This window comes from Tupaia chinensis, unplaced genomic scaffold (assembly GCF_000334495.1).
Source record: "Tupaia chinensis unplaced genomic scaffold, TupChi_1.0 Scaffold143886_1, whole genome shotgun sequence".
NCBI lineage: Eukaryota > Metazoa > Chordata > Mammalia > Scandentia > Tupaiidae > Tupaia > Tupaia belangeri.
In genome coordinates, this window is record NW_006203737.1 from 773,948 (window position 1) to 800,553 (window position 26,606).

The 26,606-nt window shown below is 36.8% G+C and overlaps 1 protein-coding gene and 2 non-coding genes across 3 annotated transcripts in view; all 3 read left to right on the top strand.

Annotated features, from left to right (window-relative positions):
* The window catches only part of LRCH2 (leucine rich repeats and calponin homology domain containing 2), a 155,906-nt gene that overhangs the window by 126,198 nt on the left and 3,102 nt on the right, over nucleotides 1–26,606 (top strand). The window contains 8 exon segments of the mRNA XM_014582870.1: nucleotides 722–770; nucleotides 849–965; nucleotides 9,794–9,838; nucleotides 13,694–13,744; nucleotides 18,482–18,539; nucleotides 19,293–19,405; nucleotides 19,597–19,734; nucleotides 19,889–19,966. Of these exon segments, the coding sequence (XP_014438356.1) occupies nucleotides 722–770; nucleotides 849–965; nucleotides 9,794–9,838; nucleotides 13,694–13,744; nucleotides 18,482–18,539; nucleotides 19,293–19,405; nucleotides 19,597–19,734; nucleotides 19,889–19,966 (649 nt within the window).
* On the top strand, nucleotides 14,126–14,254 carry LOC114005480 (small nucleolar RNA SNORA35). Its single transcript, XR_003547333.1, has one exon. It is a non-coding gene; the product is annotated as a small nucleolar RNA SNORA35 (small nucleolar RNA).
* Nucleotides 16,124–16,252, top strand: LOC114005481 (small nucleolar RNA SNORA35). Its single transcript, XR_003547334.1, has one exon. It is a non-coding gene; the product is annotated as a small nucleolar RNA SNORA35 (small nucleolar RNA).

Genomic DNA, 26,606 nt, shown 5'->3' on the forward strand with positions numbered 1-26,606 from the left:
CAACTAGATAAATATAATAAATATCCTGTATTTTCTTTGACTATATGTCTCTAGATATTATACTTTTGGTATCTACAAAGTCTTTAGAGTAGTCCTGTGCATAGGGTTGATATATTGTGTTATCAGAAAAACTCATGAAACATTTTTGCATAGAAAAACATTGAAACAATACTTCATGACTTTTCTGACATGACAACCCAATAAAATAAACCCATTTTGATGTTTACTGTAAAGCAACAGTTAGTGGGAATTTAAATATGTTTTTGTCAACTTTGAAGTTTTATTTTATTATTTTTAAGAGAGACTTCTGCTGTAGGGTGCATGCACTTGCCAGAGAGACAGAAAGCGAGAAATCACACACACACACACACACACACACACACACAAACACTCACCCTGTGGAGAGATGGCCACACTGCAATCCCTTCTGCATTTTCCTGTTGGGATTTTGGGCACGCATGCACACACACCTGGCATGAGTTTTAAGTTGCTGGGTCACGGACTCGAACCATGACTGACTGTGGAAGCATTTAGTGATGTAACCCTTTCACCATCTGCTGGTCCCAACTTTTAAGTTTTATGCTATTAGTTCAAAGCACAGGCATTGGTAAATTATTTGCATGGCTCATTTACAAAGAAAAATAACTCTGTTATGTTTCTAATATAAACCTAAAACTTATTCTAAGATTTGAAAATGTTAAAGCATCTTTCATTTTTTTAGTGTCTCAGCAGATGAAGTTAGTTCACCATTATCACCCCTCACATGGCAGGTAAGAAGAAATTAAATGACTATGATATCTATTATTTTATTCTCACTCATTTAGTTAAAAGAAATTGTCTTTTTACAGTCTTTAGAAAATCAAAAGGATCAAATGGATGAACAACAATGGCCAGAATCTCAACCTATAATCTGGCAGAGTGAAGAAAGGAGGCGGAGTAAACAGATTAGAAAAGAATATTTCAAGGTAATTTGTTAAATTTAAAACTCTTTGTTATTAGTTTGATTTATATCAGTTTTTTCAAAGAATCATTTATTTAATTCCATTTGTTGTTGTTATTATTATGATTTTTTTTTTTAATTTGACCAGAGAGAGAAAGAGAAAGGGAAAGTGAGAAAGTCAGCCACCAGGTCTGGTACGCAAACTGCGATCGGTCATGTGGGAATCCAGCACCTTTAACCACCATGCCTCCTGCCGGCCCCCTGATTTATATCAGTTTTGTTTTTGCATTAGTGGAGTAGACTATAACCTTCTAGCTAAATGTATTCGGTTGTCGGAAAAGTCATTTTGTGTCACGACTTTTCCGATGACCCAATAATAAATGTGTTATTTTATCTTGATTTCCCACGTGTGTGGTATAAGTATATGATCCAATTATATCCCTGAAATTTCACTACTTTAGAATAATTAAGAGTGAGTAGATCAGTATTGATTGTAACTTACCATAAACTTTACAAGAAAGGTGAATGTTTACTACACTGCTGGTTATGGCAATATCTAGTATGTTTTAAAATAATTGTCCAGAAAAGGTCTTTGGTTGGATTTGTCTCAATAAAGTTGATAGGTATTTACAATTAGCATTTAACGATTATTATGTAGCTACATGCTACTTATGTGTGTTTAAAAATTTTTTAGAACAGTTTTTTTTTTCACTTTCTTTTCTTCTTGTTATCTTTGATTTAAAAGGGGGTATTTTATTTCAGCTAAAATGAAAGTTTAGATCATCCAAATGATCCCAGGTTTCTTATTAACAGAGTTTTAGTGAAATTTTACTGTGTATACTTATGTAAATGTTGTATTATATATTTATGGTTAAGGTTAATTACCAGATTTGGAATAATTTTAGTACTAAACAAAATTTATTATTGGAATTTACTTAAATAATACAGATGGTTCTTGGGTCCTTAAATAGTAAATTTTACTGTCTTTAGATTTTTCTGTCATTGCCCAAAGACAAATTTTTATTTCACAATAATAATAATTTTATCTAAACACATGGTACTTAGCTAAGTTGTAGGAAATTTTAGGTTTATATCACTAACAAATAGGATTTATTTTCATGTTTTTCTCTTGTAGAAATAGGTATCTATGCACATTGATCACATTATTCTGTTTCCATAAATGAGAGTGTAACATATATTTGGAATTCGTATACTCAAAACAAAATATGTTATATGTCTCAGTGGATCTGTGATAAGTTTAAACATTCAGTAAATAATTACTGAGTTCTTTTCATGAGCCTTGCCTTAGTTTGTCACTATGAAAAACAAGAGATAAAAGTCACAAGGATTTTCCCTTGTGAAGGACATTCTAACCAGATCCCTGCTTAGTAATGGTGAAAGTTTATTTATTCCAACCCTTTAGAGATCTGTACTTATGTTCACATTCTGGCATCTGTTTTGAAGTTTCCCTTTGTAGTTCATGGGACATGTTAAAGTACTGAATAAAATTTGTTTATAGATAAAACTTAAGGAATGACAAATGATGTGGGAGAAATTTTAATATTTCTAACTAATAAAAGAGATTGAAAATTTATTTGATCTACATTTTACTAGTGTAGTCAAGTCATAACCAACTGTGACTATCGGTACACTTGGTGTAGCAATTACTAAGTGCCAGGTACCGTTCTAAGTGCTTTACGAATATCAACTCATTTAAAGAGTTATACACATACACACACACACACACCTCATACCACATATACCACACACATCACATATACCCACCATATACACTATACACACCCAGCACACATACATAGTGTACACATGCAAACTTATCACACGTGTGTGTGCATATACCTACACATACACACACACACCTCATACCACACACACCATACACCCACCATATATACACTATATGCACCCACCACACATACATAGTGTCCATGTGTCCACTTATCACACACGTGTACACATACCTACACACACTCATACCTCATACCACACACACCATACACCCAGCATACACACTATATGTTCCCGTCACACATACACAGCCCACACATGCACACCCATCACACGCATATGCTGTGTTCCCCTCCACAAGCTAGACCCTCTCTGTCCCTGGCTTGGCCTCATCAAAGCATGGCTCTTGTCACAGGACCCCCAGGGCCTATTCTGCCATGGAATGCACCCCTGTGCAAAGGGGGAGTGCCCTGCAGCAGCGGCAACAACGGCCACTCCCTCTGCCAACATCCCCCTACCTGCCAGCCTGTGAGAGCCACTCCAGCACTTTGCGAATAGATTTCGGAGCCTTTCCCGGGCCCACCAGATCAGTCTGCAGGGAGGGAGTGTGGGATCTGTGCTTCTGATGCTCACTCCAGGTGGGAGGTGCTGGGATTACAGCAGAACACAGAGCCTGTGCTATGCTGCCTCTACTGTGGATAGCCTTTTATCAAATGAATACTTTCAAATAAACATAGTTTGATTGTTTTAAAAATATATTTTGAAGTGACTCTAGTGAACTTTTCAATAAAGTCTTTTTTTTTTTTTAAATTTTGCAAGAGCGTGCATGTGCCTACTGGAGAGAGACAGCCAGAAAGAAAGAGAGAAAGAAATGAGAAAGCACACTCCATGGGGAATGGTCATGGCACGATCCTTTCTCCTTCATTTTTCCTTTCGGCATTCTGAGTGTGTACACACACATGCCCAGCAAGTTTCTCAAGCCACCGGGTCTGGGACTCAAACCACACATTGAGCTATGTAGAATCCAGTTGCCCTAACCACTATTCCACCCGCTGGCCCCAGGCCCTAAAGTCTTATTAATAGAGGCCTCAGTAAGCCTTTAAAAATTGAAATTCTTTTTTTTGGGTGGGGGAGGTTTTTGCCATAGGGCGTGTGAGCTCACCAGACAGAGAGAGACAGAGAGACAGAAAGTGAGAAATCACCCCCCAGGGGGGATGGCCACACTGCAATCCCTTCTCCTCCATTCTCCTGTTGGGATCTTGAACATGCAGGCACATGTGCTGCCCACCGTGAGTTTTAAGTCACCGGGTCCAGGATGCAAACCGCAGTCGACTACATGGGAGTCCAGCGACATAGCCATTACACCAACTGCTGGTCCCAAAATTGACATTTTTGAGATCAGCAGATGGTGTAATGGATATGTCACTGGATTCCCACATAGTAGACTGTGGTTTGAGTCCTGGACCCGGTGACTTAAAACTCACGGTGGGCAGCACATGTGCCTGCATGTTCAAGATCCCAACAGGAGAATGGAGGAGAAGGGATTGCAGCATGGCCATCCCTCCTGGGGAGTGATTTCTCGCTTCTTGTCTCTCTGTCTCTCGGGCCAGCGCATGTACCCAATAACAAAAATCTCTCTCTAAAAAAAGACAGAAATTCTTTAGTTTAATAGTGTCATTTGCTGATATATACTTTATTTTTTTATGACTTAACCTTATCTTCTATAATATTGGTTATGTTATGAAGTTAGGAAGCTATTGAATAAGATAATATTTGAAGTGCCCATCATATAATCATTGAACAAATGTTAATTTCTTCCTTACTTGATAAAGTAGGTGTGATAAGCTTTAGTCACTGGGAGAGGTTCTAAGGAGATGTGTAGTTCTCCTTGATTGTCAGAAGATGTCAGTGTTAGGACACTGCAAAAAAATTGAGTACGTCACCAATCCTTTGGTAAGATGTCAATACAAAACTGAGGTACTACTCTCTAAGTTAAGTCAAAACTATTATTCAGCATTGCCAGTATTTTTACAATTAAAGCATCATCAATTTCTATGAATCATCTTTCTTTCAAAGACAGAAAGGAACTTTCTTTTAATGACCTATTGCCCAAGAATCGAGGGAGCTATTTGTACAATGTATTATTATTATTATTTATTTTTTGTCATTTGCTATAGGGTGTCTCACACTTGCCAGAGATGGAAAGAGAAGAGAGAGGGAGTGGTAAAGTGAGAGATTACCACCTAGAGGGGAATAGCCTCTATGTGGCTACACCATAATCCCTTCTCCATTCTTGTCTTGGGAGTTTAGGCACACACACACACACACATACCTGGCATGTTCCCAAGCCACTGGATTTGGGACTTGAACTGCACAACCAGCCATATGGGATTCAAGTACCTAACCACTACACCACTGGCTGGCCTTATAGACTGTATTATTGAACTTAATCTGAATTAGTCATTTATTAAAGAGTTATACTGTACCCTAGAAGTTCATACCAAATTATCACTGAACTTGCTGACCCTTTTAGCTTTGTTGTGTTTTGAGCCTTACAAAGCTTTTGTGCAACCTTGTCTGAACACATAAATGAGCAATGGGATTTCTTTGTATCTGTCCCATGGTAAATTATTTCTGGTGTTGTAATTCAGTATATTTGTTGAAAATGTTTGTGCACATGTGCATGTCTAGTTGTCCATGGTTTATTCTCAGTTGCCAAGATTAAGTCTAGGTAGTGTTTTTTTCAGGTAAGCCTCTAAAACTAAGGAAGAGGCAAGCAAGTGGCATAGTGGTTAAGGTGCTGGATTCCCACATAGCTGACCATAGTTTGAGTCCCGGACCTGGTGTCTTGAAAATCACGCCAGGTATCTTGAAAATCGTGTGCGTGCCCAAAATCCCAGGAGGAGAATGGAGAATAAGGGATTGGTCATCCCCCTGGAAACAGTCCTCAGATTACAAGCCTGAATGAATGGGAAATAGGGTTGGTTAAGAAAGGAAATGTTGGGACCAGCAGTTAACGTTGGCTATGTCACTGGACTCCCATGTAGTTGACCGTGGTTCGAGTCCCAGACCCAGTGGCTTAAACTCATGCCAGGAGCATGTGTGTGTGTGCCCAAGATCCAGAGGGGAGAAAGGAGAAGAAGGAATTGCAATGTAGCCATCCCCCCTGGGGGGTGATTCTTCTCTTTCTGTCTCCTGTCTCTCTGTCAGTCTGGCGAGCGCACACGCCCTATAGCAAAAACCTCTCCAAAAAAGAAATGAAATGTTGCATGATATCTCTAAAATTCTTAGAATAATACCTTGCATGTGGAAAGCATTATATGTGTTCGTTATTAGTAGTAGGACTATTTAAACTGGTCATATGGTGATCTGGTGGATGATTTCTCACTTTTCCTCTCACTGTGTCTCTCTCGGGCAAGCACAGATGCCCCATGCAAAATACTTAAAAAAAAAGTTTCAAAATATTGAGCAAATACTATGAGCAAGAAGATAAATTGGGTGAGGTTATATAAGTAAGTAAATCATGGCAGGAGAGTTACTCCTTTTTTAAGATTCTCAGACTATTGTATAGATTACTACTCTAGTATATAAAATGCAATATCCTCATAACCAAAATAAAATAACTGCATTTCTCAAAGTAAAGATTTTCCAGAAACTACATTAGTATACATCTTTTGCAGAGATTCATTATTATTGTAATAAGATACACAACAAAGTATGAAATCTAGCCTTTTGTTGATAAATAATGTTTAATGTAAATTAGAAGCTGAAATTTATTGTAATAATAGCAGTCTATTTTTTATTTTTACGATTTAATTCACATGTAATAGTTACGGGGTACAGTATGATTTTCCAAAACCTGTATAAATGTTTCCATTGAAATAGCCTCTTACTAGAGGTTAACATGTACCTCCTAATGGCAAAGTTGAGTATAGCATTTGACAATGATTACCACATTTTTCTTCTTGAAACCTTTTTCTTGATTTATACTTTATAGTTCTTCCCTGATTATTTTCTGTCATCTTTTTTATTTTATTGTCTAACTTGTCTTATACTTGCTCTTATAATCTCACTTTTTTATTACTCTAAAAATCTCTCCTCTAGAGTGTTAATTACTCTAGGTGTTTCTAGTAGTTTACCAAGTCTAAATTTATGTCCCACGACTTATTTTCTGTTCTCTAGACCATGTGTTTCTAATTGGGTGCTCTACATGTTTTTGTTTGTTTGTTTTTGTTATCGGGTGCGTGCGCTCACCATAAAGACAGAGAAAGACAGAGTGACAGAAAGCGAGAAATCACCCCCCAGGGGGGATGACCACACCACAATCCCTTCTCCTCCATTCTCCTCTCGGGATCTTGGGCATGCACATACACGCGCCCGGTGTGAGTGTAAACCACCGGGTTCGGGACTCGAACCACTGTCAACTACGTGGGAGTCCAGCGACATAGCCATTACACCAACTGCTGATCCTGGGTGCTTTACATGTATTTTAATTCAGTGTGTTTTCCTCATGTACTCCTCCACCACACTATGGAACTTGCTCCTCTTTTTTCTTCTTTATTTTAGTTAATGGTAGTGATATCTACCCAGTTGTCTGAGCTCTCCACCTTCGTTCCTTCCCTCTTTAATTTCCCTCACCTAATTGGTTACCAGCTCTGTTAATCATTTTTTCTCCAATCATCTCCATTTTTACTGTGCTTGCCTTTGTTGGAGCCTTCATACTTTTTTGGCTGGGCAGTTGTAGTAACTTTTTAATCTCTCCCTTCACAGCCCTTGGAGAAATCCCTGGCTTAAATTTCCATATTGACTCCCTACTACCAATAAGCTAAAGCCTGGATCTTTCAAAAATTTCACAGACCACTCCTTACCTACTTCTCTGCATTTCATTACCTACTGCGACATACTCAACGCACTAGCCTCACTGAACTATTCTTTGTTTTCTACATAATCTGCATGTTTATATTTCTTTGTACTTTTCCTCTTTTCAGAATATCCATTAGCCCTTTTATCCTTGGCACATTTCTACTAATCATTCAGGATTTAGAAATGAAAGTATAGAGGCTGGCAGGTGGTGTGATAGCTTAGTTGCTGGACTCCCACATGGCTGACTGCAGTTCGAGTCCTGGATCTGGCAGCTTGCTTTCTCACTCTCCGACTCATGAATGTGTGTGCCCTGTAACAACATTTAAAAATAATAATAATAATAAATAAAATTTAAAAATAATTAAAAATAAATAAGTAAATGGGAGTATAGCATAGTACCTTGACTTCTGAAATCAAACCACTTGGGTTCCAGTCCATACATGGAAACCTCCTATGTGTATTTGTTATTAATATTATTCTTTAATTTGAACAGAGAGAGAGAAAAGGAAAACGAGAAAGCAAGTCTCCAGGTCTGGGACTCGAACCATGGTTTGCCATGTGGGAGTCTAGCACCTTAATCACCATGCCGGCTGCCAGCCTCACTATGATATTTTTTAAATACAAAGTGGTTAAAACAGTATTGCCACGGTGTATGCACTTAGTAAATATTAGCATATTACTCACATGCCACTATTTCATTGAGTAGAATGGAAACAAAAATGAATATCTTCAATGAATATCTTCCTTTGGAAGGCCAATAGTGATGGCTGTCATAGGAGAGATGGGGGAAGGATGTTTTGTATTTGTAATCACTAATACAGTTCACTCTCCAATTCATGATTGAGATAATTTTGGTTGTCTGTTTGTCCTAGGCTTTTGAAAGATAATGAGTGCTTAAGTAAAGGGGACTGTTAGAATCTTGAATGCTGGGGCCAGCAGGTGGCATGGTGGTTAAGGTGTAGTTCGAGTCCTGGACCTGGAGGCTTGCTTTCTCTTTTTCCTCTCTGTCTCTGGTCAGATTTAAAAAAATAATAATAAAATTAGATAAATAATTCTTTTTTTTCTTAAAAAACAAAAAACAAACAAACAAAAAACCTTGAATGCCATGCAAAGAAGTTCAGACAGCAGACTCAAAGTTAGCAGAATTTTCAACAGAATAGTCATGGGTTGCATGTGGAAGGTTAATCTGCCATGAATTTGTAGTTAGGAGTTATCAGAAGTATAAACCCCAGCAGTTATCATACTGTATTTCCTTGATTCTTAGAAACAATATTGTCTTGCATATTAGCATTTCTATTTTGAACATATTTATGTGTCTCATTATGAAACAGGGAAGATAGTACTTACCTCATAGGATTGTTATGAAGATTAAATGGTTTATTATTATTATTTTTGGAGAGGTTTTTGCTATAGGGCATGCACACTCACCAGAAAGACAGAAAGCAAAAAATCAACCCCCACGGGGGATGGCCATGCCGCAATCCCTTCTCCTCCATTCTCCTGTTGGGATCTTGGGCACGCACGCACATGCACCCTGTGAGTTTAAGCCACTGGGTCTGGGACTCGAACCGCAGTCAACTACATGGGAGTCGAGCGACATAGCCATTATGCCAACTGCTGGTTCCTGAAGATGAAATGGTTTAATACATGTAAAACATTTTAATTAGTGCCTGTTGTATAAGTACTAGTACTAATTTAAGTGTTAGCTATTACCATTATTACAACATTCAATATTTATATTTAATGCAGCGGGTTTTTTAAAAAAAAAAAAAACTTGAAATCAGCAGGTTTCTTAACAATACATAACATTTTAGAATGGTGAAATTGCAGACCTGGTGTAAGATAATGAGGGTCTGGAGTAGGGTTATAGTTGTGAGAATTCAGAAGAGTTAGTCTGAGAGATATTACAAAAAGAATTGACGACATATTGGATATAATGAATTAAGAAAAAAGGAAGACTAACACAGTCCTCAGACTGCAAACCTTGAATGAACGGGCAATGAGATTGATTTAGAAAGGAAATGTTATGTGATATCTCTAAAGCGCTTAGAACAATTCCTTGCACATAGAAAGCATTGTAAGTGTTAGTTATTAGTAGTAGGGCTATTTAAACTGGTTATATATTTAAATTTAATATCAGGTAATTTAATAAAATACCAAGATATGAATAAACCTCATACATAACTTGCTAGTAGAGAATTCATATATTGAAGGAAAAATGATGTTTTATATGTTTTGCAGTATAAATCAACGAGGAAGAGTTCAAGTGGCAATGAAAACGATGAGGTGAGAAAACAGGGTAATATTAATAATTATTGGAAATGTTTACATTTCATATTTGTTGGCATGATCTGAATAAAATGTAACTCATCTTTCAGTTCCTTTGTTATTTACTTATTGTATGGGTTAGGGTTAGGGTTTCGATAATAAAATCTTTTGAGTATTATCCTGCAGTTCTTAATCATGCAATTTCCATATGTCCTTTACAACAAAGTTTCTAATGGTTCAGTTCTAGAGTTTTATTTTTATTTTTTATTTACTTTTTAAATTTCATTTTCTTTTATACATTCAGTCACATTATTTAGCTTTCAAAGTGAATATTTCAACATGTGAACATTTCTCCCTAGGCCAGCTGATAAAACTATAAAAAATCTTCCACAGATAATACCACATTTCTTTGTCCCATTAATGTTTTGTCTTCATATTTTTCTTCTAAATGTCCTTCCTCACACTACTACTCTTCCACACACACTATATCTGGTATTTACATTCATTTACTGTGTTTCTATATCCTTTAGTCAAACAGTTTCAGTCAGAGAGTGCAGACACTTGGTATATATTAAGTGGGGACATACAATGTCTCCTTCACAGCCTGGCTTGCTTCATTTTTAAATTCATAACAGAGAGTACGTATATGCTCATTTGAGAGAAGCACCCTCCAACTGGGGCTGTTCACATAACAATCCCTTTTACCCTGACCTCCAGCTCGTTACAGTCTTGGGTGTTGCAGATTGACTTGACTGGGAATCCAGCTACCAACTGCCATGTAGCTTTTAGCACTCCAACTTCACATGCCATTGACTGCACAACAGAGGCTGGGCCCAGGTTTAGTGTTTTATCATCATTGGTCTTGGACCTATGGTCCATGAATTAAAATTTGTTACTTTTTCCCATTTTTTGTCTTCCTAAATTAACCTGTAGTCAATGGAGATTTTTAGGACCTCTCTGCACAAATTCCATGCACTATTTTTTAAATTTAAAATGAGATTTCTATTCCTTTTGCTTGACTTTAAATTTTTCTACAGCACTAGTCTAATATATAACAGCCTAGCATTATTGAAATCATATGTTCTCACCAGAAATATTTAAAATTTATGTATTTTTGGTTGGGGAAATTGGTCATTAATTTGATGGTGGGTACTTGGCAGGACTTCTGAAAACTCTTTATTTTTAGGAAATAGAATCATATGAGGAAACATAATGAATAGACCAGATGATTTATCTTTCTTCAACCTAGATTCAAATTTCTCTCCATCGCCTCTTCAGTAGTATTTACTGAGATGAGTAAAAGGCAGTTAAGCCGATAGTTAGCCATCTTTTCACTGTTAGTATCTATGATTAAGCCGGAATGACATGTTTTGGTGGGAGTGTTTGGTATATTTACCTGTATGTGAACACAGCTTATTCCTGTATATCTGCCCCTAGGTTTCCATTACCCTAGCTCTGCAAGGACTCAGATTGTTCCTGAAATACTGTTCTCCAGGGCATAGCCCGCTGCATGGTCTCTAGAGTGGCCTCATTAGCTCTCCAGGCTTCAGTGAATAACACCTTTGTACCTGCTCTACCTCTCAGATTTATGTCTGTGGTCCAGGCTCAAGCCTGTGTCATCTTTTGTCTATCTTCCTAGTTGCTTAGAATCTCTGTTGGATATATCTCATAGAACCAGTAAAACTCTATATATTCAAAATTTGAGTTTTCATTTTTTCTTCTAAACTTGCTTTCTCAGTAGTATCTAGTGATTGGTGCAGTGGTTTTCTGTGTCGGTTGGACATTAAAATCACGTGATGAGCTTTAAAGATTACTGATACCTTCATCTCACCCTCAGATATTCTAGTCTAATTGGCATGTGGTATAATGGTATGTGGCCTGGGCAATGAAGCTTTTAAAGTTTCTCACATGAGTTTAATATACTGCCAAGGCTGAGAACTGTTGGGTCGTTGGAAAAGTCCTGACACATGTTTGCATAGAAAGCAGAAAAATACGGGACCAGCAGTTGGCGTAATGGCTATGTTGCTGAATTCCCATGTAGTCGACCAGTTAGAGTCCCGGACCCGGTGGCTTAAGCTCACGCCAGGTGCACGTGCATGCATGCCTACGATCCCGAGAGGAGAATGGGGAAGAAGGGATTGTAGCGTGGCCATCTCCCCAGGGGAGTGATTTCTCGCTTTCTGTCTCTCTGTCTCTCTCTCTCTTTCTGGCAAGTCCATGTACCCCATAGCAAAAACAAACAAACAAACAAACAAAAAACAGAAAAATACATCATGACTTTTCCGACAGCCCAATACTTACTTAGTAGATTCATCATCCACCATCAAGTTAGAGCAGGGATTGGCTAACTATGGCCCAAATTCAGCCTTCTGGGTACGTTTGTAAGGAAAGTTTTATTGGAGCACAGCCATACCCATTCAATTATGGCTGTTTGTACATTACAGTAGCAGAACCAAGCAGTTGCCACAAGGAACATGTGGCTCACAAAGCCTGTAATATTTACTATGTGGCTTTTTTGTTGAACTTAAAGCTACTTGTTCAATTTGGCCATTCTCTCTGTCCCCTCATACCTGCTTTTTCTTGCCTGATTCAATATCTAATGAGGTGCTAAGCTCTACTGTTTGTTTGTTTGTTTATTTATTTGAGGACTGAAATATTTTGCTTGCAGTCCCCATCCTCATTTCTACTGTTTGTGCCCTGACACAGGCCTTCATGGTTTCTTGTCTAGACCAGTGCAGTAGCTTTTTTTCCTTCTCCCTTTCTCTGATTTGTTCTCCTCACTGTGGCCAGAATGACCTGTTCCAAAGAACACAAATATAAATAGGCCATTCTCCTGCTTAGAAACCCTTGATTTCTCCCTGTAACCTAAAAGATAAATTCTAGATTCTTCTTGATCAAGCCACTGCTTGCCCCATCAACCTCAGCTCACAACATGTCCTTTCACTTTCCCTTCCAGCAATAGAGAACTGCTTAAAGGTTTTATGCACTCATCCTTCCATTTATTGCTTTTATTCTAGTACTCTCATCTTGAAATGTTGTTCCATTCCTTCTTTTTCTGGTAAACGCAGTGGTTTACTTTCTCCAGAAACTTGTCTTTCTCTACCACTTCTACCATCCTCTCAAGTATTTCTTATATATACCTCATAATGTGTCATTGATAGCTCCGTATTGTGCTGAAGAGTGTTGTATTACCCATATACATAAACCTGTTTTCACTTCTCCACTGAGAGATCTTTGAATAGATGATGTTTTACTAACTTTAAATATTCCCAGCATCCAGCACAATGTCATACATATAGTAGGTAAGCTCATACTGAATGGGTGAATAAACGTTCTATGTGGTATGCGTATTCAAGGTTAAAGGTCAAGATTTCTGTATTTGGTTGACAATAGAATAGTGATTCAAAAATCACAGATCATTTAATGTTTTATTAAATTAAATTTTTGTAATTATTTCTAAGCTACATTAGAGACACATAATTTTCCAGATACAAGTTCTTATCTGGGGAGGTGGAGCTTTCACGTGTCTTCATCTACATGTCTGAGATTGTAACACGTCATTGCTCTTGTGTGTTGATAGTACTTTTCAAAATTCAAAGTACCCATCAATTACATAGGGGTCTTATTGAAATCTAGATTCTGATTTGGTAGGTCTTGTGCAGGGCCAGAGATCCTGCATTTCTGACAAACTCCCAGAGGATGTCTATGCTGCAGGTTTGCAAACCACACCTTGAGTGGCAAGGTGCTAAGTAGTATATTACAAATTCTTTCTTTAGAAATTGATCAAAACCAGTTTTCAGTTTTCCTTTCATATGTTCAAGTCATCATTTGTATTTTAATTTCATATTCCACCTTTTTATTTTTATATTTTAGCAAGACAGTGATAATGCTAATATGTCACCACAATCTCCAGTGTCATCTGAGGTACAAGTTCTGTTTTTATATGTTTTATGTGTTTTTATGTATTTTTATATGTCTTATATGTTTTCTGCATTTTACATAGGGTTCTTCTTTGCCTCCTCTCTCTAACCTCATCTTTTTTTACAACATGATTTATTCACCCATATTTTAAAGTCCTTGGTAGGTTACTTTGTAAAGAACATCTAACCTATTAAAAAAAAAATCTATGATTGCTATTCTTTTGTATACATATTTACAATAAATGTCACTTGTTTATGATTTTCTTTTTGAAAAATGTCTATAGATCACAGAACATAATGTACTTTATAAAATAAATGCATTTGAATTAATCCATACATTAAAACAACGGATTACTTTAAAATTTTAAATCTGAAAAAAGTACATCAGCATTGTGCAATGGCCTTTGGTTTTTCTTGTAACCAGTAAGGTCTGAAAGCAATGCAAGAGAAACTTCCTTTTTCCACGAGAAACATCCCTGCCGTGGGTTGTTCCTATCGACAGGAGGTTACACATTTCCTGACATCTTAGACCTAAGCAGAGATATGAGCAGAACACCTTTCACTTTCCCTTCCAGCAATAGAGAACTGCTTAAAGGTTTTATGCACTCATCCTTCCATTTATTGCTTTTATTCTAGTACTCTCATCTTGAAATGTTGTTCCATTCCTTCTTTTTCTGGTAAACGCAGTGGTTTACTTTCTCCAGAAACTTGTCTTTCTCTACCACTTCTACCATCCTCTCAAGTATTTCTTATATATACCTCATAATGTGTCATGCATAGCTCCGTATTGTGCTGAAGAGTGTTGTATTACCCATATACATAAACCTGTTTTCACTTCTCCACTGAGAGATCTTTGAATAGATGATGTTTTACTAACTTTAAATATTCCCAGCATCCAGCACAATGTCATACATATAGTAGGTAAGCTCATACTGAATGGGTGAATAAACGTTCTATGTGGTATGCGTATTCAAGGTTAAAGGTCAAGATTTCTGTATTTGGTTGACAATAGAATAGTGATTCAAAAATCACAGATCATTTAATGTTTTATTAAATTAAATTTTTGTAATTATTTCTAAGCCACATTAGAGACACATAATTTTCCAGATACAAGTTCTTATCTGGGGAGGTGGAGCTTTCACGTGTCTTCATCTACATGTCTGAGATTGTAACACGTCATTGCTCTTGTGTGTTGATAGTACTTTTCAAAATTCAAAGTACCCATCAATTACATAGGAGTCTTATTGAAATCTAGATTCTGATTTGGTAGGTCTTGTGCAGGGCCAGAGATCCTGCATTTCTGACAAACTCCCAGAGGATGTCTATGCTGCAGGTTTGCAAACCACACCTTGAGTGGCAAGGTGCTAAGTAGTATATTACAAATTCTTTCTTTAGAAATTGATCAAAACCAGTTTTCAGTTTTCCTTTCATATGTTCAAGTCATCATTTGTATTTTAATTTCATATTCCACATTTTTATTTTTATATTTTAGCAAGACAGTGATAATGCTAATATGTCACCACAATCTCCAGTGTCATCTGAGGTACAAGTTCTGTTTTTATATGTTTTATGTGTTTTTATGTATTTTTATATGTCTTATATGTTTTCTGCATTTTACATAGGGTTCTTCTTTGCCTCCTCTCTCTAACCTCATCTTTTTTTACAACATGATTTATTCACCCATATTTTAAAGTCCTTGGTAGGTTACTTTGTAAAGAACATCTAACCTATTAAAAAAAAAATCTATGATTGCTATTCTTTTGTATACATATTTACAATAAATGTCACTTGTTTATGATTTTCTTTTTGAAAAATGTCTATAGATCACAGAACATAATGTACTTTATAAAATAAATGCATTTGAATTAATCCATACATTAAAACAACGGATTATAATCCATACATTAAAACAACAGAATACTTTAAAATTTTAAATCTGAAAAAAGTACATCAGCATTGTGCAATGGCCTTTGGTTTTTCTTGTAATCCAGTGTCATCTGAGGTACAAGTTCTGTTTTTATATGTTTTATGTGTTTTTATGTATTTTTATATGTCTTATATGTTTTCTGCATTTTACATAGGGTTCTTCTTTGCCTCCTCTCTCTAACCTCATCTTTTTTTACAACATGATTTATTCACCCATATTTTAAAGTCCTTGGTAGGTTACTTTGTAAAGAACATCTAACCTATTAAAAAAAAAATCTATGATTGCTATTCTTTTGTATACATATTTACAATAAATGTCACTTGTTTATGATTTTCTTTTTGAAAAATGTCTATAGATCACAGAACATAATGTACTTTATAAAATAAATGCATTTGAATTAATCCATACATTAAAACAACGGATTACTTTAAAATTTTAAATCTGAAAAAAGTACATCAGCATTGTGCAATGGCCTTTGGTTTTTCTTGTAACCAGTAAGGTCTGAAAGCAATGCAAGAGAAACTTCCTTTTTCCACGAGAAACATCCCTGCCGTGGGTTGTTCCTATCGACAGGAGGTTACACATTTCCTGACATCTTAGACCTAAGCAGAGATATGAGCAGAACAGGTATACAGATGTTCAAGTTTGCAGAATCTTGATCAAAGACACTGGTTGTTTGAACAACTGAGTCTTCTAATTTAGTTAAATCTATTTCTTTACAGCAAAAAATAAATTCATAAAATTCTATACAGTATATCTTCTACTTCAGATTTCCTTGTTTAGTAGATTTCCTTGTTTAGTACTTTAAAATGTAGTATTGGCATTAGTAAATGTGATTACCCATTCATTTAGTGAATTCAGGACTTCATCTAAGTGTTTGAATGGTCCAAATTCACTCTATAATTTTTGGTTACATAGATAGTATTTCATTATATGTAGGTGGTGTTACTTTTTTTTTTAAAACCAGGATTTTTTTCTCTGTTATTTTGGGTAATATGCGTTATAATACTTTTTTTTTTTTTTTTTTGCTAGAGGGCTTGTGTACTCACCAGAGAAAGAGGGAGAAAGCATTCCCACTATGGCACATGCTCATACTACAATCCCTTCTCCTCCATTTCCCTCCCATCAGGATTTTGGGCACACACACACACACACACACACACACTCGGTGTGTTCTCAAGCCACCAGGTCTGATACCCACGCAGTTGGCCACCATAATCACCATACCATAAGCTGGCCCACATTGTAAAGCTTTTAAATGGGCTTAAACATTAGATATTTTTAACTTTATAATTTATTATTTACATTTAATTTGGGGCATTAGTTTTATAGGATGTTTCTAAATTATTCGTATGGTAGGGAAAATGGTATTTATTCTTTTAGAAAATGATTTAAATTAAGATATTCTAAAATTAGTTTTTGTCATATGCTTTTGTAAATTTTTTCAACTTTTAAGTTACAACTAAAGTAAGCATATCAGTAACTATTAGGTCATTGGGAAAGTCATGACTTATTTTTCTATGCAAAAGTGCATCATAACTTTCCCGATGACCCAATACTACTTATTAGCCTTGTTGCTTTAGGGTTCATGATCTGTGCTCATAGGGGAGAGAATTAGTGCAGATTTTCTCCAGTAAATTATACTTTTCTTATAATTTATTTTTTCTTGCATTGGCATAAGTGAAATTTTTATTTAGGAATTCATAAGAACTTGACCAAAATAACGATGACAGACTGTGGGGCCTGTGAATGTATAGGATGGTGAGCATGTATTTTGATAGCTCAGCTAACGTTCAGCTTGAACTACTATCATATGTTAATCAGGAGAAGGTTCAGATAATCTATAGGGTTCTGATTGGTTCAATTTCATGTGTATAAGGATAATTGTACAGCCAACTAGTATAGTGCTTTACTACTAACAGAAAGTGCTTGCTCATACACTTGAACCTAAAAGCAGGCCTTGTCATTTTACAGCTAAAGAGACTGAGAACTTTCTAAAAGACCTTAATCAGTAAATGGCCAAGAAGTGACTGAAGGATAGGCCCTTACCTATTAGGTCTTGGGTAAAATCATGACATATTTTTCCATGCTTATCTATGCAAATATGCATCATGACTTTCCCAACGACCCAATACTTGATTACTTCATAGAGCTGTTGCAAAGATTAAATAAGATACTGATGAAATTACATTATTTTAACCACTTACAGTTTACAAGTCATTTCATTTAGTTATCTCATTTAATCTTCACAACTTCCCTTTTGAATTATGAAGAAAAATCACAAAGAAATTAAATGTGCTCAAGTCAAAGTCTAAGCTCTCTGACTCCAAGTTCAGACTAGTATACCACCAAGTTTTGCACAGCTCACCATGTGTGAAAGCTCTTTGGAGCAATGTACATTCAAGTAGAAGACATGATAGTTATTATCTATCATTCTGCAACCCCTATTAGTATGAAATGTAGATTGGCCTCAGATTACCCCTTGTTAAGTGTCAAATCATACTAGATACCAAGTAAATGTTACTTGGAGACTTCAACCTAGTTCTTCTTTCAAAAAATAATGTCACTTTGGTAATGATTTTCCTTTTAATTTCCTCATACTATGAGGAGAAAAATTTAAAGGCATGCGTAGTCAGTTGGCACATATTTATTGACCTTTCAAAAGGGAAATGTAACAACCTGAGTCAAAATGCAAGTTACCTTTCTCTACTCCATCCATGGCAAAAGTGAATATTCCTCAAACTTAGAGTAGATGTAATTAAGTCACTTGATTATTTTGAAAGAAAAGAGGCATTATTTGTTTTCTGTTTTTAGGAATATGACAGAACTGATGGTTTTTCACATGGTCCCTTTGGCTTGAAGCCTAGATCAGGTAAATATATATTCTGTAAATAAAACGTATTGGCTGTGTTTGAAACTAGAGTTTCCCAGCTTAAATGGGATTGATTCCATAGTTTTAAATACACGTAGATTCTTTCCCCTCTCCTAAAAGTAATTTTCTCTTAACCTTATTTGTCTTTCCAATTCCCATTCCCATTTCTTTCTTCCTCTTTACCTTCAAGCTCCTGAAACCTCAGCTTTTTGCCTTAGATATACTGCAGTCTTATTTCTACTCTACTGTGACTGCTGTTAGAATGACCACTCTGCCAGCAGACCAAACACTGTTTGAAATTATAGCACTCCATTATATTGTGGTTTTAAAAAGGGATCTTTTCGCATTTGGCAAGCCCAAAAGAAAATGGATCCATGTTACTTGGCAAGGTATTGAATTATAGTTTTTATTCCTGAATAACTGTATTGACCTTCAAGAATAATTTCCTTTTTCTTTAAAGATAAAAGCCTGACATATGTTCAATAATCATTTTAACCTGGGTCATAAGTTTCTAATAACGTTTGTGTAAGAACATGTATAGGTGGTAGAAATCATTATACTTACTTGTTTTCTCAGTTGCTTTCAGTTATGCAGATAGAGTTCAAATATATTCTGTATTGTTCTTAATGTATTAATAATTAATTGTATTTTATGTATTTTTTATACTGATGTTTTTATCATTCCTTTTTCCCCCCTCGATGGTTACTTCTTCCTGTTTGCTTTGTAACAAGATAGGGCTTTCTGTTTTTATAGCTTTTAGCCGCTCATCTCGCCAGGAATATGGGGCAGCAGATCCGGGATTTACCATGAGAAGAAAGATGGAACATTTACGGGAAGAGCGAGAGCAAATACGACAACTTCGCAACGTAAGTCAGATTGACCTTTCTTATCTGCTTTATAGAAAAAAAATGGGTTTTACATGTAAAATTAATAAGGTGTATTGACTTTATTGTCAATATTCTTTATAATATTTGGGTTACATAATGATTAGTGACATAAATATATGACATTACATGTTTAGATAGAATAGCTGTGATTTATATCCATTTCTTTGTAGAATCTTGAATCCAGGTTAAAGGTAATTTTGCCTGATGACATTGGAGCTGCACTGATGGATGGGGTTGTTCTTTGCCATTTAGCCAATCATATAAGGCCACGCTCTGTAGCTAGTATTCATGTACCATCACCAGCAGTGGTAAGTTTTGTCTATGTTTGTTAGTTCTCTAAAAAAGATGTACCTCCTTAAAACTGTCTTTAAGTAATATTCCTCAGTATATTCAATTTTCAGTTTTGATAAATTTCTGTATAAAAATGCCTAAAAATGCATCTTTCCCCCCTTTTCTTTACAGCCCAAACTGAGCATGGCAAAATGTCGAAGAAATGTAGAAAATTTTCTTGATGCTTGTAAAAAGTTGGGTGTTTCACAGGTAATTATGATTTATGTAACAAAATCATCACTTAAATATTAATTACATACAAACTGGGCTTCTTCTTCACAATACTAATGAATAATGCTTCGTGAACATGAAAATTAATACCGTCTCTTGGTACCCTCTATTAAGTACCAGTTTTAACCAAAGCATCTATCTAATGAATATATGGTATTTTGAGTATGTTTTTTTTATTATTTATTTATTTGATTTAATTAATTTATTATTGTTATTTTTAAGTTTGCTGTAGGGCACATGTGCCCACCAGAGAGATGGGGCTGAGGGGAGTGAGAAAGCAAGCCACCAGATCTGGGACTTGAACCACCATTGGCCATGTGGGAGTCCAGCACCTCAACCACCACACCACCTATTGTCCCCAAATATATGTACTTTTTAAGCTTATTTATTTCTTCCATGATCAAGAAAGAGAGAAAAAGGTATCCCCCAGTAGGATTGTCCCATAACAGTCCTCCCTGAGTCTGCACAAGCCCAGATCATGTACATGCATGTACCTGGTCTGGCATGTACCAAGAGGCCCAAGGACACAAACTTAGAACCTTCCCATGTGGTTCCAGTTGTGTTACTGTTGTGCCATTGTTTGGCCCCTCATGATTTTTAAAAAATTATTTGATTTAACTTTATTTATTTATTTTCATTTGACCAGAGAAGACAGAGTGAGAGAGTAAGAGAGAGAGAGAGGGAGAAAGCGAGAAAGCAAGCCTCCAGGTCCGGGACTCGCATCATGGTCAGCCACGTGGGACCCCAATGCCCTTAACTACCACACCATCTGCTGGCCCCCAGTGATTTTTTTTTTAAGAGAGATTTTTGCTACAGGGCATGTGTGCTCACTGGAGAGACAGAGAGGCAGAGAGACAGAAGGTGAGAAATCATCCCCCAGCAGGGGATGGCCACACTGCAATCCCTTGTCCTCCATTCTCCTCTTGGAATCTTGGGCATACATACATGCACATAGTGTGAGTTTGCCTGCTGTGAGTTTAAGCTGCCGGGTCTGGGACTCAAACTGCTGTCGACTGACTACATGGAAGTTCAGTGATATAGCCATTACACCATCTGCTGTTACCCCTAATGAATGTTTTTAACTTTCCTTTAAAGTCAGTTTTAAAATAGTTACATATATGGAAAAGTTTAGTAGTCATGCACATCATTGACTACAGAGAACTTTGTGGTGATGATTATGATACCCTTGCTACTGTCATTGCTTTTTCTGCTAAAGGACGTTTAGTCTCCTTTGTCAATCTATGGATAGACGTAGAAGATTTATATTCAGTGTGAATGCCATTTTAACTTTATTTAAAATGTCAAATTGGAAGTCTTAGTAAGATATTTTCATAATACCTGCATGGAAAACCTGGAATTTGTAGGAATTAGCTTATATTTCACATAAAAAAAATTTTTTTGAAGAGGTTTTTGCTATAGGACATTTGTGCTCGCCAGAGAGACAGAGAGAGACAGAGAGATACAAAGCGAGAAATCACCCCCTGGGATGGGGGGGTAGCCACGCCGCAGTCCCTTCTCTTCCATTTTCCTCTCAGGATCTTAGACACACACTCACATGCACCCAGCATGAGTTTAAGTCACCGGGTTGGGATCTCGAACCACAGTAAGCTACATGGGAGTTCAGAGACATTGCTATTACACTAACTGCTGGTCCCCATATAAAAATTTTAATGCTCTAAAATTAATGACTAAAAGCATATTATATAATGAAAATATATCATCAGAATATACTTTTTTTCTTTTCTTTTCTTTTTTTCTTTTTTTTGAGAGGTTTTCACTATAGGGCGTGTGCGCTCGCCAGACAGACAGAGAGAGACATAGAGACAGAAAGTGAGAAATCACCCCCCATGGGGGATGGTCACGCTGCAATCCCTTCTCCTCCATTCTCCTCTCGGGATCTTGGGCATGTACACACACACGCCTGACCTGAGTTTTAAGCCACCGAGTCCGGGACGCGAACCGCGGTCGACTACGTGGGAGTCCAGCGACATAGCCATTACGCTAACTGCTGGTTCCCCAGAATATACTTTTTATGAAAACATTACAACTTAACCTCAACATGATGATGATGATGATAATTATTTTTTTTTTGGAGAGGTTTTCGCTATAGGGCGCGTGCGCTCGCCAGACAGAAAGAGAGAGAGAGAGAGACATAGAGACAGAAAGCGAGAAATCACCCCCCAGGAGGGATGGTCATGCCGCAATCCCTTCTCCTCTCGAGATCTTGGGCACTCATGCACACGCGCCCAGCGTGAGTTTTTTTTAAGCCACCGGGTCTGGGACTTGAACCATGGTCGACTACATGAGAGTCCAGCGACATAGCTATTACGCTAACTGCTGGTTCCCTCAACATGATTATTGAGAGAAATTACATTAGCCAGTCATAATCAAGTTGTTCTTATTACTAAGCTGTCTTTTGAACAATTTTATAATACTCTGATCTGTAGATCTCACTTTAACCTCTTTCCTCAACGGATTACATATAATGTAATATATAGAGAATTAATAAATTACTGCATAATTTGGAAACTACATGTTTTCTAATTTCTTCTTTATGTTTGATGTATAATGTTTTAAATTTGTAATTCTTTTTTTTTTTAATGTTTGCAGTATGGTACGTGTGCTCACCAGAGAGACAGAGACAGAGACAAAGCTAGAAATCACCCCCTGTAGGGGAGAGCCATGCCACAATCCCTTCTCCTCCATTCTCCTCTGGGGATCTTGGTCATGCACACACATGTGCACAGCGTGTTTTAAGTTGCTTGGTCTAGGACTCGAACCTCAGTCAACAATGTGGAAGTCCAGTGACCTAACCTTTTTGCCATTTGCTGACCCCTCTTTTTTGTACTATTAATCTCTTAGAAAATAGAAAACTTATGAAGATTTTATACAGCTATTATTGTATTATGTACATTCTTCTGTTTTGACATTTTTGGGTTTGTTTTGTTTTATTTTGCTGTGTGTGTGCTTGCTGGAGACAGAGAGAGAGAAAAACCATAAACACCCTCTAGGCCACACCACAATTCCCTCTCCTACATTCTCCCCTCGAGATTTGGGGCATGTACACACACATGCCTGGTGTAATTTTCAAGCCACCAGGTCCGGAATTCAAACCACAGTCGGGGGACCAAAAGATGGTGCCATGGTTATGTCACCAGACTTTCATGTAGTTGACCACAACTTGAGTCCCTGATCCGATGGCTTAAAACTCATGCCGGGTGTGTGTATGTGTGTGTCTTCTCCTGAGAAGGGAGAAGAAGGGATTGTGGTGTGGCCATCTTCCCGGGACGGGTGTGTGTGTGGGGTGATTTCTCTCCTTTTGTCTCTTTCTCTTTAGTGAGCACATGTGCCCTATAGCAAAAATCTATCTCTAAAATAACCAGAGTGGACCATGTGGGAGTCCGGTGCCTCAACTACCATGCCACTTTCTGGCCCCTCCATTTTTGTTTTAAGAGTTTATTTTTAGGGAGCCAGCAGGTGGCATGGTTCTTAAGAGCACTGGACTCCTATGTGGCTGACCACGGTTCAAGTCCCAGACCTGGCAACTTGTTTTCTCACTTTTCCTCTCACTCACTCACTCACTGTCCCTCTCTAATCAAATTAAAATAAAATAAATAAGGTTAAATTAAAAAAAATTCTTTGAAAGAAAAAAAGTTTTATTTATAGCTTTAATATGTTATCTCCTCAGCTCAGAAATGGTAATGTTTAATAGGTTATTTTCATGTAATTTTTTTTTTCAGGATATTTGCTAATTTTTGACAACTTTATTGAGGTATAGTATTTCATAGTATGCATGTAACAGAATTTGTTGAACTGTCTACCTATTGATGGACATTTGGGTTGTTTCCAATTTTAGGGACAACTACAAATAAATAGCTGCTATGAACATTTGCATACAAGTCTTTTTATGGACATATGCTTTTTTTTTTAATTTGGAGTAAATACCTAGAAATAGAATAACTAGATAACATTTTAGGAAAGTACAAAACTCTTTTCCAAAGTGGTTGTACCACTTTTAAATTCTTGTCAGCCATGTATAAGAGTTCCAGTTCTTCTGCATCCCTACCAACATTCAGTATGATCAGTCTTTTTAAAATTTTAATCATAGGGCTGGACAGTGACACAATGGTAAAAACAAGATAATCTGTGAGGCAATCCCATAAGAAAAGATTCCTGGTTCAATTCTGGAGACCTCTCTGAGTATAACAGGCATGCACTCGCTCATGATCAGGGGCTGTCTGAGGACTGGGAGAGGATCAGGGCATCAGGAGTGTCTTGGGGGATTGTCTTTCTCTCTTTCTCTTTCTCTGTGTGATGATAGTAAAAAAAAAAATCATTGTCATAATTATGTACAGACTTGCCAATGAAGTTTAATTTGTATTTCCCTGAAGACTGATGGTGTTGACCAACTTTTCATGGGATATTTGCCATCTATATATTTTTTTTCTTAAGGTATTTGTTCTGATTTTTTTGTCTATTTTAAAAATTGTGTTATAGGTTGTGTGCACTGAACAGAGAGAGACAGTGAAAAAGGATCCCCTGGGGATGAGCATTCTGCAATCCCCTGTCCTCCTTTCTCTTGTCAGGATTCTGAGCATGCACTCACATGTGCCCCACATGTCCTTCAAGCTGCTGAGTCCAAGACTTGAACTGTACAGTCAGTCATATGGGATCCAGGCACCTTAACCACCACACCACCTGGCTGGCCCCCTTTTGTCTATTTTTAAGTTGGCTTATTTTCTTATGATTCAGTGTGAGATTTCTTTATAAAGTATGGATAAAGTCCTTTTCAGATCTGTGATTTTACAATACTATTGGGTTGTCAGAAAAGCCATAACTTTTTTTTTATGTTTTTCTATGCAGAAATTCATAAAATGTCTTTTCTGACAACCCAACATACTTAAGTCTTTGGTAACTTATCTTTTCATTCTCCTTACAGTTTCTTTCAAAGAGCAAGAGTTTAACATTTTTTTAAGAATGATTTATTTTTTAAATGGATTGTGCTTCACATGTGAAACCTAAGAAATTATTGTATAACCCAAGGTCACAAAGATTTTCTCCTGTGTTTACTTCTATAAGTGTCATAATCTTAGGTTTTACATTTACACCTATATTTTCTTCTAAAAGTTCTATAGTTTTAGTTCTCAAATTTATATCTTTGATTCATTTTCAGTTCAGTTTTGTGCATGGTGTAAAATAGGGGTCTAAATTCCTTCTTTTGCATGTGGATGTTCTGGTTTTTTAGCACCATTTGTTTATGAGCCTCTTCTTTCTCTCATTGAATTTTCTTGGCACCTTCATCAAAACTCATTTGAACATATGACTATTTCTGGACTCTCAATCCTTTCCCATTGAATTCCTTGTTACAGTATCACGTCTTGCTTATTGTGCCTTTGTAGTACATTTTGAAATCAGAAAGTCTGAATCCCTCAGGCTTTTTTTTTCTATTTCAAAGTTGTTTTGGCTCCCTTGCATTTCCATATCAAATTTAGAATTGATTAGCTTGTCAATTTATGCAAAAAGCCCATCTGGGATTTTGTTAGGAATTGCACCCAATCCGTAGACTAATTTGGAGAATATTGTTATCGTCACAATGCTTAGTTTTCTGATCCATGAACATGAGATGTGTTGTCCACAAGGCTGCATTACCTTTCTATGACAGGCAAAGACGTTAAAAGAAAACTAAAAACCACTACCTCCATGAAAATAGATGTAAAATGTCTAAACAGAATGTTAACAAATTGTGGTCAGCAGATGGCATACTGGTTAGTTGCTGGACTCCCACACAGTCAACCATGGTACAAGTCCTGGACCTGGTGGCTTGAAACTCATGTAGGGCACTTGTGCGGACATAGCCAAGATGTTTACTCTTTTAGAAAAAATTATTTCAGGGACCACCAGTTGGCGTAATGACTATGTTACGGGACTCCCATGTTGTTGACCACGGTTGGAGTCCCAGACCCAGTGGCTTAAACTCACTCCGGGCATGTGTACGTGCGTGCCCAAGATCCCGAGAGGAGAATGGAGGAGAAGGGATTGTGGTGTGGCCATCCCCCATGGGGGGGGGTGATTCCTCACTTTCTGTCTCTCTGTCTCTTGTCCTTCTGGCAAGCACACATGCCCTATAGTATAGCAAAAACCTCTCCAAAGAAAGAAAGAAAGAAAGAGAGAGAGAGAGAGAGAGAGAGAAAGAAAATTTTATTTTAACAATGTTTTGTCGTTTTGAATATATGAGACTTTCACTTCTTTCGGTGAATAGTCCTTACTATTTTAATCTCTTTTGTGCTGCTGTAAATATAACTGTTTTCTTAATTTCACTTTCAGATTTTACATTGCTGCTATAGGAAATACAAGTTATGTTTTTTTTGTTGCTGAGCTTGTATTTTGCAACCTTGCAGAACTCATTTATTAGTTCTAATAGTTTTTTTGTGTTTTTGTATGCTTTGGGATTTTCTCTATACAAAATCATGTCATCTGTAAATAGTAATAGTTTTACTTCTTTCTTTTCAATCTGAATGCTTTTCATTTCTTCTTGCCCAGTCATGATGGCCAGAACCTCTACTACAATGTTGACTAGAGGTAGTAACTGTGGATATCTTGCCTTGTTTCTTGATCTTAG